The following is a 17,765-nucleotide window of genomic DNA, read 5'->3' as shown; positions in this document are numbered from 1 at the left end:
TTTAAGTAGGACGCTGATATTGTCTCTTAACTGCAGCTTTCTTTTTCTTGGAAGTTGTAGGCTCTTCTTCTGTCTCATCAGTTGGCTTTTTCCCCCTTTTCGAAGAAGCTCTCTAAAGACATTTGTTTTTTACTCATATTTTTGCTAGCTTACTTTTTACTCATTTTGGCTTACTTTTTTTTTTTTTTTTTTTTTTTTTTTTTTACCACCGTATCACGTAAGATACGCACCGAGACGAGCGGTTGACATTTGTACAGAGACACACGCGGATGCACCTGATTTTCAAAATAAAACTTCTTTCACACTCTGAAGACCAACAAAATATTTTTTGTTCAGTCTCTCTGTGCGGCCCGGTGGTTGGGGACCGCTGCTGTATCGCACTATTTACTACACTGACTTCTGTAACTATTGTCATTATCAGTGTGCGTGTGTCCTGGGTCAGATCCCGGGACTGATCCCGGCCCTGGTGGCTATTTTTATTCTTATTACTATTGTTATCATTATTAGCGTGTGTGTGTGTGTGTGTGTGTGTGTGTGTGTGTGTGTGTGTGTGTGTGTCCCGGGTCAGATCCCGGCCCGGGTTGTTGTTGTTGTTGTTACCGTTATCATTATTATTAGTAGTAGTATTGGTATGTAAGTGTCCCGGGTCGGATCCCGAGTCTAGTCCCGGGTCGGACCCGGGTAAGTCCCGGGTCGGATCCAAGGTCGGATCCCGGGTAAGTCCCGGGAAAGTTCCGGGTCGGTCCCGGGAAGGTCCCAGGAAAGTTCCGGGTCGGTCCCGGGAAAGTACCGGAACCGACCCGGGAAAGTTCCGGCAAAGTCCCGGGACCGACCCAGAACTTTCCCGGGTCAGTTTCAGTAAAGTCCCGGAAAATTTCCGGGTCAGATCCGGGAAAGTTCCAGGTCGGACCCGGGTAGGTACCGGGTCGGATCCCGGGTCAGATGCTAATAAACTGATTCATGCCTGTAATTCAAGCTGATTAGACCCAGCTGTTATTATTATTATCATTAGTGTGTGTGTGTCCTGGGTTGGATCCCGGGTACTGATCCGGCCCGGGTTGTTGATAATGTTATTATTATTCATTCATTCATTCATCTTCTGTACCGCCTGCCCGGAGAGAACCCACGCATGCACGCATGAACATGCAAACTTCACACAGAAAGGCCCTGCCCGACTCGGGGATCGAACCAGCGACCTTCTTGCTGTGAGGCACGCGCACTAACATCACTTGTACATCCTCCTCACATACCTGCGTCTGGTGTGCTGGGCATATTTTGTTATAGATGGTTTTCCACTTTATCGGAATCTCCTGGAACTGTAAGACAGGGTTAACAGCTGTCACAATCAAGTCGGGGTTCACAGAAGACAACAGTGTGGCCTCAAATATAAATGTTATGCATCACAATCCCGGATCCCGTCCCGGGTTGTTATAATTGACCGGTATGTCCCTCCAGGCTACCGTACTACACCCACCTGTAAACAGGAAGTTACAAAAAGTTGGAGCGCAAACTACCGCCATGAAAAACAAAAACAGCAGGTGCGTCCCCAACGTATTGACAGCCAGCGCTGATGTGTTACAAGAGTGAAACAGAGGAGCTGAAAGTCTATGTTACTCCAACGAAAAGCGAGAATTAGCGCGCGACAGACGCAACAACGAAACGCCCAATGTGTGAGGCCCTGATTGGCTCCACAGTCAACGTCTGAATGTCTTTGTTTTATTGGTGCTGAGGAGCTGTCACCTTTTAACTTGTATCAGACGGAGGCGGGATCAGGAGGCAGTGACGGCGCCAAATTTGTAAAAGTTGAAATTAATTTGTTTATTTTAAATATTTAGTAATAATTTATGACTTACTGAATGAAGCTGCATGGGCGCCCTGCAGTGACCAGCCAAATGAGTGTGCAGCTAAGATCGACAACACAGCATTTCACTGACTGTAGATTTAACAAACAAATCTTGTATCAGCTTAGAACGCGGATTAGAAGTTCTGCAAACACGTTCGGAAATAGAAGTGTTGTATTCTGCTGCAAAGGAGACTGAGGACACGTGCCATTCACCCTGCTTACTGGTATGCATATTATTTTGTTCTCTCTGTCATTTATTCGGTCTTGCATGCCATTTTTAGATATTTTGGAAAAATATCCACGTTTTTAAATGGTGTGTAATAATAAGTAGTGTTGTGAAACTGTCAACGTATAGCTATAATTTCATAATGAATGATTGCTGAGTCAGTAGGAAAAGCACAGGTATTGCTAACAACATTAACAATGCTCTGTTCTATTCAAGTGTCCCAGTGAATCATGTGAGTGGACCACAACGCCAGGACCCTGAAACTGAAGCAGCTAAATGGAATTCAACCATCATAAACGTAATTATTTACCCCTGTGGTTTTCCCGCTGTGATATTCCAAAATGGTCTCTGTGTGAAAGCTTGAAAATACAGCGACTACCACATTTTTGGTTTGAGTTTAGATTTTTCTTCTTTTTTCACTCTGCGTGTTTGTCAAAAAATACAGCTTCCCTGGCCTCTGGAGAAAATGATGCTCTCATCTTGCATTCCCTCCTGCGGACACTTCCATTCTTCTATTTTTCGTGCTGGTCTCTACAAATGGGTAAGTAAGCCATATTTCATAAAGATGAATCTCTTTCAAAGGAGTGTTTTCTTCTGAACACAAAACAACCCAGCTGGTGAAAGAGCTCTGACTTCACTCCCTGAGATGCTCATCGCTTCAGATGCGGCTGCTGACCACCAGGCAGGGTTTCTGGGGGAACATTTTGTCAGAGCTCAGCGTTTTCCCTGGCATAAGTTTGTGGAAAGCTCACGATATTCTCAGTTTATGTGGGACAGCGCGTGCTTGCTGTTTCACTTTCGGCTTCCTCTCAGTTTATTGGAGAGAGGAGTGCCTGTGGTGCAGAAATGCCAGGAGTAAACTTAATTGGAAATATCTCTGAGGACTTCACTGGCAGAGAGAGGGATGGAGGTTATCTTGCATCTTGGAAACTGACAATTATCGTTTTTAGTCCAGAAAACATCAGAAAGTTGTTAAAGTCATCATTTTCCAAAGGCCAACATGATGTCCTTAAGTTGCAACCCATAGACATTTAATTAACAATGATATAAAACAGAAAAGCATCTTCACATTAGAGAAGATTAAAGTAGAGAATCCGATAATTGCCTTCAAAGATTCATCACTCATCCATTAATTTTCTGTCGATGGACTGGTTGGCCTTTTTCATACCTGATGTCATAATGAGCTTGTCCACTTGTCCACTGTCTGACTTTTGACCATGTCTTTTTAACGTTCGTATCGTCCTTTGGGCTCTCTATTGCTGTGTTGCTCTTGCCCTCTTGGATCAGAATAGATTTTGAACTTGAACTCCCAGTAAGACGTGATCGTGTGTCAGTGAGGCAACGTGCACAAATATCGGGACACTGAAACTAAAGCAGCTCAAAGCAATTCAGTTCTTAAGTCAGTAGCTATACTGGAAATGTTCATCCAAAGCAGTTTTGATATCAGTCTGTCTGTTTCAAGTTCAGAGGAACTGTGCGGTAAGCTGTCAGCTTCAGGCACTGTCTAGGTTATTGACTGGTTGTCTCTCTGTGTCCGAGCATCTCATCCATCTGCATGTTCCCTTAATTGCCTCACAACCGGGAACTTGACAAGGATTCCACTGTGTGCCGTTACTGGAAACGGAGATAAATTAACCTGATTGACTGTCCCATTGATTACGTGTCACATCTCTGTTGACAGTACTGGTTGCACAGGGGAGCATCAGTTGAAATGGACGGGGATGAGTTGGTACCTTGAGATGTGTGTGTGTGTGTGTGTAGGTAAGACGCTCCTCAAAGGTAAACATGTCTACGGCCAACACCAGCCCTATCAATACTACTTCCACAAATTGTCTCGAGGGCGCATCGTAATCTGTCTCCCACACTGGGTACTGAGTCTACAAGCAGCTGTTAAAATGCACTTTACTTCAGTACAAGCCAGGCCAGGTCATTAATCAGTCCCATGTTAACCTCATGCTTTTGAGTTTATCCACTTCATGCATAGCCAGTCTGTAAATGATGAATTCCACACTCAAGTTAGACATACGTTTCCTATAGTGCACAGAGCTGTGGCATGGATTGACAGTGTGGCTGCAGGATTTCCCATAAAACTGATTCATCTGTTTATTCCTTTGTGATTGGACAGCTAGGATTGACGTCTGAATGCTGCACGACTGCACATTCACTGCTAAATCATCAAGTATTTCCCAAATATACATCTCAGCCATTGCATCATAGCATCCACTAGAGGGCGGTATGGTATAACGAATTTTCCCACAAGCTCGTCTTTTCACACTGACTCGGCCTCTTGCAAGCACTGATAGAGAACCACAGCGCGTTTTGAGGTCTTGGTGCTTCATGTGTGGGGATCACTATAATTTCTATTATTTTGCAGAATGCAAGTAGAATTAATTGAAATGTTTTTGTGACTTTACCTTATTGTCGTTAATTAGTCTTGACTCATTCAATCGACGTCAAATAAAGAGATATCCTCCTGGGATTGTACACATAGCCAGTGTTTTGGGAAAATAATCAGATCTCGAATATAGTTTTGCAAATGCATTTGGTATTTTTGATAGGATAATTATGCCTTTATTAAAAATAAGTATAACGTGGTTTTAATGTATCGTTTAGAAATATAAAACCGCATAAACCACACTGGATTCAGCTGGAATAATTGTCGGATTACACGACGTGCAATTACACCAAAAGATCTCTAAAATGACGAGATTTTATCAGGCATGCTGCTTTTTCTTGAGATTTTCTCACGCGTTTTTCTACATGTTTAAAAGTACATGTGTTCATGCACAGATATTATTCTGATTGTTTGGTTTTTAGGGCCTCCTCTCCGTGAAACTGCCCAGACGTTCAAGCCATGATTTTATCCCTCATTTCTGAATTATCTGCTGCCAAAAAAGCAACATGGGAATAGATCTAATGAAATCAAAAATCCATGTGGCTGTTGAGTCAAATTGGTTAGAAATATCTCCTATTTTTGTTCTTGTTGTTTTGAAAAATCCTTTTTGTTTAAACTGGGGATAATATGAGCCCCCTGCCCAGTGAAGAAGGATTGCTTTCTCCTGCACAGTATTCTTTCATTGCATTAGCTGTTCATTGGAAGCTTTCATTGCGTTTGATTGGGTCGATAATTCTCCACACAGGGGCAGCACGCACTGGGCCAAGGAAATCTTTGCATTTTTTAGCACCATACGCGGCAGCAAAAAGCGAGGAAACCTTTCCAATATCATATTCGCCATATAGGTGTGAGATCAATCAAAAATAACCCTGACTGAATACATGCGTCTAAACCTCAGTAGGCCTGCGACATGTGAGAAACCAAAACAGTCATGACCAAGACGAAATGTGAGCATACAGGATTGAAATTTGTTTTTTTATGAGTAGGCCCAAGTTTGTCTGTCTTTTTTTGCTTATTTACACCAGATTTTATTTATTATTTTATTTGAAATATTTAACACAACATTATTATTATTATTATTATTATTATTATTATTATTATTATTAGTTGTTGTTGTTGTTGTTGTTGTTGTGAATGATTAGCCTAACGTCCCTGGGTATCAATATCCTCATTTCACATCTTCATTTTGTTTCTAGACTGAGGTTTGGTTGGGACAAAGCAGTGATAAATATCCCTGTTGATCACTTGATTGATTACCTTGCTCAAAGGTCACGCGGGCGCTGGTAATTTCCTCGTGCCGGAGGCTCCCTTTTCACTTTTAGTCTGCCTCGACAACCCCCAATACAGATCATGTTATTTTTTTAACCCCTTAACAGCTGAATATAGGCTGCTACTGTAATACAGTAATGCAGCAACACCTGTTTGCTTGGATGAAGATTCGCCCGCTTTAAGCAAAATTGGATTAGACTCGTTTGCTAGCTGATATTTGTGCGTGAATCCAACGCAAGGTGAAGCAAGAGAGGCGGTCTTTTCGTTGGTGCTTGCAACCGTGGGGGTCTCGAACCCAATTAATTTCTAATAATTACAATCCACGGGGCTGTGGGCATCTCTGCGCCGCTCCGCGCTGCCACCGGGTTCAGCCATCATAATAAAATATGTATTGAGAAAGTGCTCGAGAAGGGAGAGGAGGCGATGGAGGAGAGGAGAGAGTTATTGCGGTGAATGAAAACTGTTTCCATTTAGGCTAATTGAGCGCGCTGCCTGAAGCTCTCTCCCTCTGTGTGCGTGCGTGTTTGTGTGTGTTGGTGCGTGTGCGTGCGGAGGCCACGCGCGGCGCGCCACCTTCTTCGACGGTGTATCGGCGCAACCCACTTAATAGCACCCTTTATGTCATTACAGTAGAGGTAAGGTGAGGCACAACCACAATAAAGAAGCAGGATGAACCCCTGTTAACTCGGCCGTTTAAATGAGGAACAGTGATACAGAAATGACCAACGTTAGTTTTTAGTCGTGGAACAATTTCTTTAAAGAAGTCTAAATATTTACGAGATGGAGTTTGTGAATAAGTCGAACGAAATACTTTTTGGTCTGTATGGGCCGCGCCATGTTAGCATATGGCCTGCTCTGGTTTGGGGGCTCACCAGAGATGTTTATTTATATTTATTTTTTCACGAGATGGCATGATGTCACGTCAATCACGTTCAACACACTTTGGAATCGATAGCTCGAGTTCACAACCCATTAAAGAGTTCATCTGCGAGGTCAGCATGATCTCATGCGGATCTAATTAATTGCCAATTACTTTAATTATACGCTGTCTGTATTTGGGGACAGATGGGCTGTGCACCTTTTATGATATCAAGTGTGGATGCAAGTTTACGGTTTTTTTTTCAGAAGTTTTTGCAGTGAAATAGAGAGAATGGTAACAAATCATGGTTTGCTGTTTTTCTGTCTGGCTGGTACTCTATTTTGCTGATATATGACTCAGTATCTAAATATGCCTCTATAAAATGTTTATGCGATAACAGCAGACATGCAGTGATTTTATTGACTTTTAGTGCCTGGATGGCATGCATTTATGAGTGTGGCCTTTTTTTCTCAAAATCGAGGGCAAAAAAAAAAAAAAAAAAAAAGTTGATTCAAACATTATTCCACCCACTGAGATGAAGGCTTGGACAAAAGTCTTTTTTCTTTCTTGATAGAGTCGTTCTCCTTCCAAGTTAAATCGAGTGAAAACATCCTTTTCGAGCTTTCAGCAATTACCAAGTGATGAAATTTACGCACTGCAACAGAAACGTCTCAAACAGGCATTAATTTAAACACTTAACATATTAATAATTGTCAGCACAAAGAGAGAGGAGGGGGGTGGGGGGGGGGACCTGGGCACTCTCATATTAGAGCTGTCAGTCGGGTGCCCAAGCGGGAGCGGGAGGGGGGGAAGTTTTTCATTCATTTTCCAGTGCTCGGTATAATGGTCAAAACACAATTAAAATATCTAAAATCTTTAATGAATATATCCAGCATTGGTAATCTAAGTGAACATTGATTAATGGGGGTTCATTTAAAGAGAGAAGGTGCGCAGTTGAACAGAGAATAAAGATCGTTATAATTAATGTCCTCGGCTCTAGATCCGGGGTGATGACTGTACTACAAAAAAATATCCCTCTTATGAAAGTCTTGAAAAAATTCTCTCTTCAGAGATTTTGATTGCATCTGGTAGAACAACTTCATTTCAACTTTTCAGACGAGTTCTCTTCAATCTGACTGATTCTGTTGGCTTTTTCTGCTTTATGTTAAGATACACTGCTCGTGGTTTGAGAGAAGTCCCGACACTAGTCCAAAAAAAAAAAAAAAAAAAAAAACGCACCGGGCGCATCTCAATTACAAAGTTTCCTCACGTGTTAGATAAACAACACGGCGGAGTCTGAGGCTACAGCAGCGTCGGACATTTTTTGCAGTGTGCCCCGCTTTCTCACTCAGTGGTCGTTTGAAACTCCGACACGAAAGGAGATGTCCACGATTCACACGCCTTGAGCAGATCAGGTTCGTTATCAAAGTGATAAATCGTCCCAAACTTTTTCTGGCACTTGCCGCCGGCAGATTTCGGGCTGTGCGCATGTGCGAAGGTGTCCACACTGACAATGCTGGAGAGATAGCGCGTTTGGATTGAGAAAACCCCGAGAAAAAGGACAGAGAAAAAACAAAAAGGAGGAAAAAAGATCCAAGAAAAAATCCAAACAAACCCACGCCGAGAGACTGGCACCATGAGGTCCAAAGGCAGGGCACGGAAACTGGCCACGAGTAGGTGCAACATCCCTTTCTTTTTTCTCCTTTTGAAACATGCCATCTTCTATACCTATAGACTGTCTGTTATCACTGCGTTTATTAAGTTTCTGTGGCGCTTTTCATTTCCACCAGAGAGCCATAGTCCGCACTTTCACCTGTTAAGAGTGACAAAATGATGGTACGGTCGCGGAGGCAAAACAAAATTGCAACGCTGTCACAAGAAGAGGGTAAACTTTCAAGTTTAAGGAGCGATGGAGGAACTTTGTGCAGGGCGTCCGCTCCAGCACTGGGTCCGCTCGTTGCATGTAGTGGGCGCTGTAGTGTACAGTGGAGCTCAGAGTCCCATGTCCCGTGCATCGGCAGTTGTGCTGCACACTGCTGCTGCTGCTGCGGGCTGCCGGTCACTTCAGTTTGCGGGGAGCAACTTGGAAAAGGCAGGTTGATGGAGAGAAATGAGGAGAAAGCGAGGATTTAGGCAGGCACGGTAAACGTGTCAGGGAAGGACGCCTTGTGTGTTTGTGACTCTGTTTGTGTGTGTTCAGCTCTTATTAACGCGCAGTGTGTGTATGTGTGTGTGTGTGTGTTGGTTGTTAAATTATATGGCACTCTGAAAACACAAAATTCGGACTTAGATGTGTAAATTATTTGGATGCACGAATGTTCCAGTTTACAGAGTTTACACTCCGCGTGGTTTGATTGCTGCAGCAGGCAGACTTCTTTCTCTGCTAACAAAATTCATTTAGCTTCAAATAATAGCTTCAAATAATCAATGGGTTTGATTAAATTAAGTATAACATCGAAACACTCTTGTCATTAAATCGATTTAATTACTTTGACGCACTCAACTAAGAATTTATGCAAGGAGATGATTGATATGGCTATTCATGCATTGATTATGCTGCAATAAATGATCAAGAATGATATTCTTTTTTCCCCCCTCAAACTGTTTCAGTGGTGTTTTTGCGTAAATGTCTGCGGTGTGTTGACTTTCATTTGAGTTTGGACTCCTTCAGTTGTCGAAGTTCTAACTGTACAATGCACACCGTTAACGCAGAATTGTGTTGCAGATGTTTTTTGGACGCAATTATGCAGCGAGGTCAAAAAGGCAGCACTGTAATGGCCCGGGCCTGCAGTGTTTTAGTGCTTGCAGACATTTTATATAAAGGACGTTAAGAGAACAACCAGTTTTGCATACGGACTACCTGTATTTGAAATAAAGTAAATAAAACAATGTGATGTGGTAGCGGACTTGGACAGTTATCGCCATTGAGCAGCAGCTTATGGAGTTCTTACATGTGGTCACTTAAAAGTAAGTTAATTGTTTTGCACAGGAGTGAAATATGGGCTAATACAGATATTTTGATGAAGTTAAATAAACAAAGCAGGTATGAATGTATCTAAATTGCTTCGACAATGCTGTGGCGCGCATGAGTAAGTAGGTGCGCGCGCGCGCGCGCACACACACACACACACACACACACACCGCCATCATCATCAACAGGAAAGAAAACACTTGACTTTCCTCATAGGGCCTTCTCGACTGTGAAACACAGGCTTTGTTTTCCAATTGATTTTTTTTATTATTATACCGCGTTCAGAAAAGAAACATCAACTTCTCTACGCGCTCGCAAGCCATTAAAGCCATTCTCATAATATAGGCCTGCTAATTCTCCGTGTAGGCTATTTAACGATTATTATTCTCGAGCTGGAAGACGCAGAAATCTACGTCTTAAGTCAGAATGGGGGAATGTTCTGGGTCCCCGGAGGAGCGGGCCCGCTCTGGCCCCCAGCCAGGTCTGCACAGTGTCAACAGTGAATATTTAAATTCCCAGACCCCTCATAAGAGCTCTGCTGGTAAATGCGTTCAGTGTGTGCCTCCCCGCCTGCCCGGAGAAGTCGTGTTAAAACGGGCATGTACGGGGCCTCCTTGCAGAGCAGCCGTGTGATAAAAAAGGGGGGCTGGGTGTAATAGAGGAGGTGATGGAGAGGTGGTAAACGTAAGAGTGATTGATGGAGGTTGATTAGTCCGCGCGTCCAGATGTAATGCGGTGCGCCACAAAAACTCGCTTTTGCTTCCCAACTAAGTATAGCCAAGGCCGCACCCCGTGGTGAATTGTGGGCTCCAGAAAAATGGCGGAGGAGGGGGGTTGATGATCCAAACTAGCCTGGTGTAGGCCTAATTAAAGGTTCACTTAGCATATTTGTGTCTCAATAAAAACCTCTTGACTATAATGTGTTTGGAGGTCTTTGATAATTTGTTAGTAATAATTACAATGACGAATAGTCTCTCATAACCCAGTTTGGCTGATATTCGGATTTGCAGACCGTGCGTGTAAATTTTAATTCCAATTTTTTTTTTTTTTTTTTCAACACAGTGGGGGGGGAAAATTGACCGAAAGGAAAAGTTCCATGAAAATGATTTGCAGGCGTAACAAGTGGCAATGGAGCGTTCAAATCCAGTTGGCGTCCCATGTCACACACTTTTGTTAATCATTTTTCACATTTGCCACAATATTTTGTCAGCCATCACTCACTGATCCGCATGTCTGCAGAAGTCAGGCTCGTATCTCTTATTAGATAAAAACTCATCCAAATTGACACCCCTGAGTGGCACGCGAGAAGCTGTGCGTGCGACACAGAGGAGAGAGAAGTAGAGAGAGAGGCCTCGGTGTCTCGCCGTCTGTCAGCGCCTCTCCTCTCCGGAGCGGAGAAGTGCGTCGTCCTCCTCACATTGTGCAATGGGCCATGCATCTCGCGTTTGTCTGGCGGAGCTCATTAAAACGGTTAATAGATCGGCCCATTTAAAAGGTGAGAGGGAGCGGGCCGGCGCGAGGAAAGTGAAATAGAGACCCCATTAAACAGCCCTTGTTGTGCCGGAGCGGCGCTCTTTGCCTGCATGCGGGAGCCAAAGCCCCGCATACAAATGTCCCATATCTCCTGCAGTAATGGACTGGGTCAGGAATCACTGGGGCCCTCGGTTTTTGTCGTTTCTTTGAGCGTGTTTTCTAATGCTAATGTGTTACCATATAGATCATTTATTTAATGATGTTTTCTTTTTTTTTTGTTTTAGTCAAGTCACATCAAGTGACTTTACATCATTTCATAGCTCAGGGCCTGTGTCAGTCGGTGCTGTTAGGCACATCTTAAAAGCAGAAAAGGGTAGATCACTTAAGTCAACTACTTCTCCAGTTGAAAAAAAAAAAAGATTATTTCACACCTTCTGTCCAGTCACTTATTAAAAGGCTTTTCTTACACATTTTAAGGCCTTAATGTGAGAGTCAGTAAGTTGCTGCTGACTTTTTTTTTTTTGAGCTCAGGTGTTTGCATTAGGTGACAGATTGTGTGTGAAATGCCCTCTTAAACTAGAAGTCATGTGGAGTACTTGGGTGGGTAGAAAGACCACAGTTTTCTACTTCAGATTCCTGGTTGTGTAACAATTGCACGATCGGTCTACAGAGGAGTAAAACGGTGAACACACACATTAGTGAACAAGCGGCAGCACCTCCGCTTGTTATAGCTTTTAATAGGAAAGCTGCTGAAAGCTTGTCAGACCAGGTGTGAAGCATGTCACACACACATATGCTCACACATGCAGCCTTTGTGGGTGTATTAGTTGTGTTTTAAGGTACAAGCGTGTCTGTCTGTGTGACCCAGGCCCCCTCATCTATCAACGCCCCCATCTGTCGTCCACTTTCCTCCTCTCTTATGATGGGAGAAGCCCCCCCCCCTTCACCCCACCCCTCAGAAAATCGCTCTTTTTGCAGGGTCTCTGATGTTAATGAGTCATCCAGGACTCAGTCTCGGGGCTGTAAACAGAGAGCTGATGAGGTTAGTGGTTTGTTTATGCACTGTTGTCACCCGCTTGAAGGATGGGCCCCTGTCCGGAGCAACTAGGCAGCTTCCAGGCCCCGTCATAGGTCCCCTCCCCGGCCCTGACACAGTGGCCCTGTGAGGGCTCTTCTCCCATCTGTACTCCCTCTTTTCCCTCTCCAACCCTCACCCTCCTCCATCTTAGCACATCATGCATGTGAGGACTTTCATCATGCATAAAAGCACACAGAGAAGCATTCGTCTTTGAATGCTGCCCCGGTGGCAGGTGAAAGGGTGTAGTTGTGCCGTCATTGTCCGTTGTGCGAGGCGGTAGTGTTTGTATGTCGATGATGGTGTGTGTGTGTGTGTGTGTGTGTGTGTGTGTTGTTGTTGTTGGGGGCGGGGGGGGGTTGGTGTGGTGCAGCGACCCAGACAGGGCAGTGTGGGAACACCAAGGGATGGATGGAGGGAGGGGGAGGAGGGTGGGAGGGTGGTGTGCAGCAACATGTCAAGCCTGGGAACCGCTGTGTGTTTACCACAGGGAAACCGTACCAACACAGAACAATGAGTGAGCCTTACCCCTTCTAAATAAAAAAAAAGGCATTTCTGCTTTCTTCTCCCCCCTAAAGGTCACAGAGTTAGAGATAGGGAGTCCACACAAAAGCCTCCAGTCTGTCGGCAGTCTGGTCTGGCCCAGTACGGTGCCAAGGCTGAGGTCATTATCAACAGACCAGTCCCAAGCTAAGCATATTTTTATAGATTGTGCTTGTGTGTGTGTGTGTGTGTGTTTGGAGGGGAGGTGAGAATGTGTGTGTATGTGCTTATTTGGACAAGCGGAGTGTGTACGTGCGAGTTCTAGAGCGAAACAAAGGCGCTCTGCGGAATAGCTGTCAAACGCGTGACATGCCGCCATTTTCTCATCACAAATTGGTCTGAGATAAATGACATTTTGCTGAGTTGAAATGTTTACCCAGACATCAAACTGATTTGTGTGTCGTTATGATGTCTGAGGAGTTATAATGTCAACAGATTGCTGATGGTGCGGTCCGCCCGGGCTATTAATGAGGCGGTGCGAAGTTAGAGCTCCCTGGCGCGCTTTGAGAAGAGATGTCCGTTAGCTAATTAAAGAAACTCAATCATTTTATACTCCAATCAATTACCTGAAGCAGGTGGTAGAAACAGGGCCCGACACTCTGGCCTCATGTCTCACATCAGCTAACTACCCAAAGTCACTTTACTACATTGTTGAGTGCTTTTATGGGGAGGGAGGCTAAACAAGAGGCTTGATGTGACTTTTTTCTAGCTGCCAGTCTGTGTGTGCTTTACTCTGGACTGCAGACGTGATGATATGTTTGCATGTCGGCTGCAATATGATCATTTTGCTTTTCGTTCCGTCTCTTGAATTAACGCTAAATGTCTTCACGCTGGCAGATATGCTAAAGTGGCCCGTTTTTGCGTGTTGACATTCATTTTAATCACTGTCATTGAGGGCTGACAGAGAGAACAGTGCTTTTTTTTTTCACTCTTACACACTGGAGGGAGCACATAGCGATAAACAGGAATTACCCAACAATCGCTTTGTGAACGTGGTGATAACAGTGTGTTCCAGCACTGCTTGGGGATCTCCCTAGGTGGAGCAGGCTGGCCCGAGGGATGGAAGGAGTGAGGGAGGGAGGGACGGAGAGGAGGCAAGTCATTTCTGATTAAGAGGGGTGAAACGAGGGATCAGGTCACGTCTATCTGCAGCTGAGAAGGGAGGACAGGACAGAGCAGATGTAGTCAGGTGTGTACGTTTATGTGTTTGTGTGTCATGTGTGTGCGATTCCTGTACACCTTTCATCTCGGCCACAACAAGCGCCCCACTCCCCACCCCGAAGCTCATTAAGCGGTGACCTCTCGGCCCCGCTGGGCGGGAGAGATGAGGGTAGGAGATGTGATCAAAGCTGGGGCCTTCCTGATGAAGTTTGCGCTGCACCACATTCACCTGATTGGATCTGATAGCGGCTGTCTTGCCCATGTTGCAGTGCTGGGACAGTGATGGCCATAGTGAGGGGCACAAAGAGGAAAAGTCAAGACAAGCTGTGAATTTGTTATGAAACTTACTCAGGGGACAGTTAGATTGACAGATTAAAAAAATAAATGTTGTGCTGTGAAACATTAAATCACAGACTCCCAAATATAAAAAAAGTTTGTAGAAATAAGATCAAGATAAAATTTCAACATAAAGCCCAGTTTCTGTGAGGTGGATCATCTTTCCACTGCACCATCGACATTCACCTCCACTCCCAATCCCACGTCTGAGAAAAGGAAACACCGTGTCCCTGTCCTTGGAGATCTGTGTTGATGACTTCCCCTCTGTGTATGTGTGCATCAGTATTAGCCGCGCACCATCTGCGTGCGTGCACAAGTGTTGTTGGTCAGTCAGGGTCGCAGCAGAGGAAAGAATGTGGCCGTGGAAAGGAATGCAGGGCTGATTAGCGCTGCTTACCTGTAAGTGAACTGGACGTGCCGGCGTGTGATGAGACCGAGGAAACAAGGGAACAATAGGACAGTAGAGATTCCTTTCCACGCCGCATTCCAGCGATCCTGCAGCCGGGGCCCCCTGCTCGGAGCTTTGATGAACCCTCCTCGCGGCTTCCTGGGATTGTCGCTCCTCCGCAAACACAAAAACATAAAGCGGTCGGTGAGCGGGGCCAGGGAAGAGAGAGCACGGCCCTCCTCAGGATGTCCTGTTTTGATTAGCGTTAGCATCCTAAATGCACCATAGAAATATTATTCTAACACGGAGAAGAGCTCAGCAGTGACACATCCACTTCTTTCCACTCAGTGACCTCCAGGGTCAGATACACTACAATGAGCCAGGAATCAAAGAGGTGCTCCTCACCCAGTGATCTGACTGAGGAAATCATGTGAGGAAAACAAGGCGATAAAACGATAGGGAGAGCTTTCAGGGCCCGTCAACAGGTGGAAGTTTGTCGGGCCAGTGCTTTTAGAATTTTCTAAGAAGTACCTGACAATTTTCTGGAATTGTTATTTCAATAAGACAGTGGCGGCATCTCTGCAGATGGTAGCTGTTGTGTTTTTATTTGGATGACAGGAAGAGGGTGTCAGCTCTCACATTTTTACTGCCTTGTGAATCATTTTGTGAAACCTAAATAACTACTAACAGCTTTTAATTACAGCTGTTATTCGCAATTATTTTATGAGAGACGGGGAACTAAGGTTTAAAACACAATATAGCTTTTATTCTCAAAAAGCTAACTTGATGTCGGCCGGTCTGAAATTCTGAATTAACTGACGCTGTTTTCCTTTCAGTCAGTACCTCTGTCGTGTGTTTTGAGCTGCAGCGCTCACACACAGTGTCCTCTTTCAGCAGCCCGCACTACATCTTTTCTGTCTCCTGTGGAATCAGAGAGCAGTGAAGCATTGCAGCATGGTTTGTTGTTTTGCTGGTGCTCGAGGGCTTTAGTTTGACAGGAGGGCACCACTTTGTTCACCTCAGTGTCCAGAAGGGACCCCCAGGGGCCTCGGGGGCCTGGACGTCTCTGTCAGGGCTGTGGCAGGACTGGGGCAACGGGGGGCCCGCCGCTCACTGGGTCAGTGGACAAGCTAATCGATTTTATCTCCGTTTCACACACCACGCCAAACCCCTACTGGCCTGATATTCACATGCTCACTGTTCAGAGGATTACGCTCCTTCCATCTTCTGCCTTTTTTTTCCTCCTTCAGTTACTTTTTTCTCCCACCACATTTCTTATGTTTCTGATTTGTCTTTCTTCCACTGTGTTTTGTCTACATCTCTTTCACTCTTTGTCTCCCTCCCTCTGTCCTTCCCTCGCTCCGTCCCTCTTTCTCCCCCCTTTGAAGGGAGCCTTTTAAATTTAGCCTCCGTGCCCGTCTCGATGTTGGCGCTCCCCTTGAGGGAGGCTGGTGGGCGGGCGGAGGAGCCCTTGTTTTCTTGGCCATTCCTCTGGATGAAGCGTTGGAACAAGGGAATGAAAGCTTTGGGAAAGGTCTGGAAACTTCCCATTCATCAGTGTAAGGAGATACTGCGCTGACAGTTAACAGACGGCCAGCCAAGTACAACACGGGACGGCCGCGTGGGCCTGCAGCGCTCGGCTCGACAGACAGACAGAGCGAGACCAGACCAAACACCCCACTCATCTCTGTTCGAGGAAATAGCATGTGTTAGCATTTTAGGCATTTATTCTGATTCTCTTGCGCGGAGTGACTCAAGTGCGAACAGTAGAATAAGTGAATGATTACGGGTGCAATCATAACTAATATTGTAATAAAGACGAGCAAGGGGCAACAAAGTACAGCGCTTCAGACAAATAATGATTACATGCTGTCATTTAAGTAGTGGAGCAAACTGTGGTTGGTGCAGTTATTTTCTGATTTGGCAGAATAGGAACTTTTTCTACTTTTCAAGGTCCTAAAAGTGAATTGAGTTTGCTACTTCTGTATTAGTTATATTCATTTTATCATTTTTTGACAGCCTTTTTTGCAAGATCTACATTTACACTGTACATTTTCATCATTTTATTCCCTTTCTTCTTGTCCTTTTAGCCCCTCTGACACACCCTGTTCCCAGCAGCCACTGCAGCAGGCCAGAATGCATGCATACCCTCAGGGGTAGTAATACATGTATGAAAGCAAAGATTTATATGCACCCATAAACACATTCACCTACTCAGGTTTGAATATTTATCCCTTTTTTTTTGGACATAAACACACTCACATGCATGTACCTGTGTAGGCCAAGCTGGGATGGGACAGCGCATGGGCAGGGCAGTGCAGGGTGGGACATTGCAGGTGCGAGTCTGTGTCTCTCTGCCCAGCCATTAATCGCTGCCATCTGACAGTTCAATCTACGAGGGGCCGAGCGGAGCAGCCGGCTGGTTACCAGGGCAGGTCATTACTGAGCATGGAGGCAGCCAATCGCATCAGCGATCAATGACAAAGGCTGTAGAGGGGGAAAGTGCAAAAAGTGAGGGAGAACGAGAGGGAGGTAGTGCTGAGAAAGATAGAGAGTGAGAGAGGCAATGGAGATGTAAGGCTGAAGGGAGGGGAGAGGAGAGGTATGGCAGGATAAAGGTAGTTATGCTGCTGAAGGTCAGCTCTTGGTTGTGGAGTGGATGACAAACAGGCTGTCAGCTGCCAAGAAATGGAGATATTCATCCGATGCCGCACAACTGAAAATATGGCCCCTTGCACGTGCACGCACATAAATGCACACAGAAACAGTCATTGGCGTAGCAGCTTGATTGAGAATGCAGCAGGGGATTTTAGTGTGAGCTATTGTTTTATGAATTCCATATACAAGGTGTTGGCAGACTGCGCCGCCCTTTTAGTGGTCAGTTCGGGCTGCGCTGTAGTAAAAGTAATGACTGGCTGTGAATAAAAAAAAAAAAAAAAAATCGCTTCATGAAAAACGCCACAACTCCCCCGAGGCCCCGCCTCCGCTGCCCACCACTGTTACCACGGGAACAGCTGCCATGGCGAGGTCCGTCCCGTCGTGTTTACCCAGGCCCGAGAAGTCAAACACAGACTCCCTCTGACAGAAGGAATTCCATACGCTTTACGACGTTTATCATATTTCATAACCCAGTGAATGTCATTTTCACCTCCTCACCCGCGTTTTTCCTCAATTTCTTTTTTTTTTTTTTTTTTTGTTTTTATTGTTGATGAGGGGATTAATTGAT

The 17,765-nt window shown here is 45.0% G+C and overlaps 1 protein-coding gene across 12 annotated transcripts in view; it reads left to right on the top strand.

The window, feature by feature from the left end:
• Positions 1–8,108: 8,108 nt before the first annotated feature.
• The window catches only part of mecom (MDS1 and EVI1 complex locus), a 129,108-nt gene continuing 119,451 nt past the window's right edge, over positions 8,109–17,765 (top strand). For 6 of the 12 annotated variants that reach the window (XM_076734239.1, XM_076734235.1, XM_076734233.1 and 3 more), the window contains exon 1: positions 8,110–8,265. In XM_076734239.1, the coding sequence (XP_076590354.1) occupies positions 8,229–8,265 (37 nt within the window). In that variant the 5' untranslated portion in view covers positions 8,110–8,228. Of the gene's footprint in view, positions 8,266–17,765 lie in introns of all 12 variants that reach the window. The other 6 variants (XM_076734229.1, XM_076734236.1, XM_076734234.1 and 3 more) reach the window with 2 other exon arrangements.

This window comes from Chaetodon auriga, chromosome 7, assembly GCF_051107435.1.
Source record: "Chaetodon auriga isolate fChaAug3 chromosome 7, fChaAug3.hap1, whole genome shotgun sequence".
Taxonomy (NCBI): Eukaryota; Metazoa; Chordata; class Actinopteri; order Chaetodontiformes; family Chaetodontidae; genus Chaetodon; species Chaetodon auriga.
Note: the sequence above shows the minus strand (reverse complement) of the source record. Positions and strands in the feature narration are given on the sequence as shown.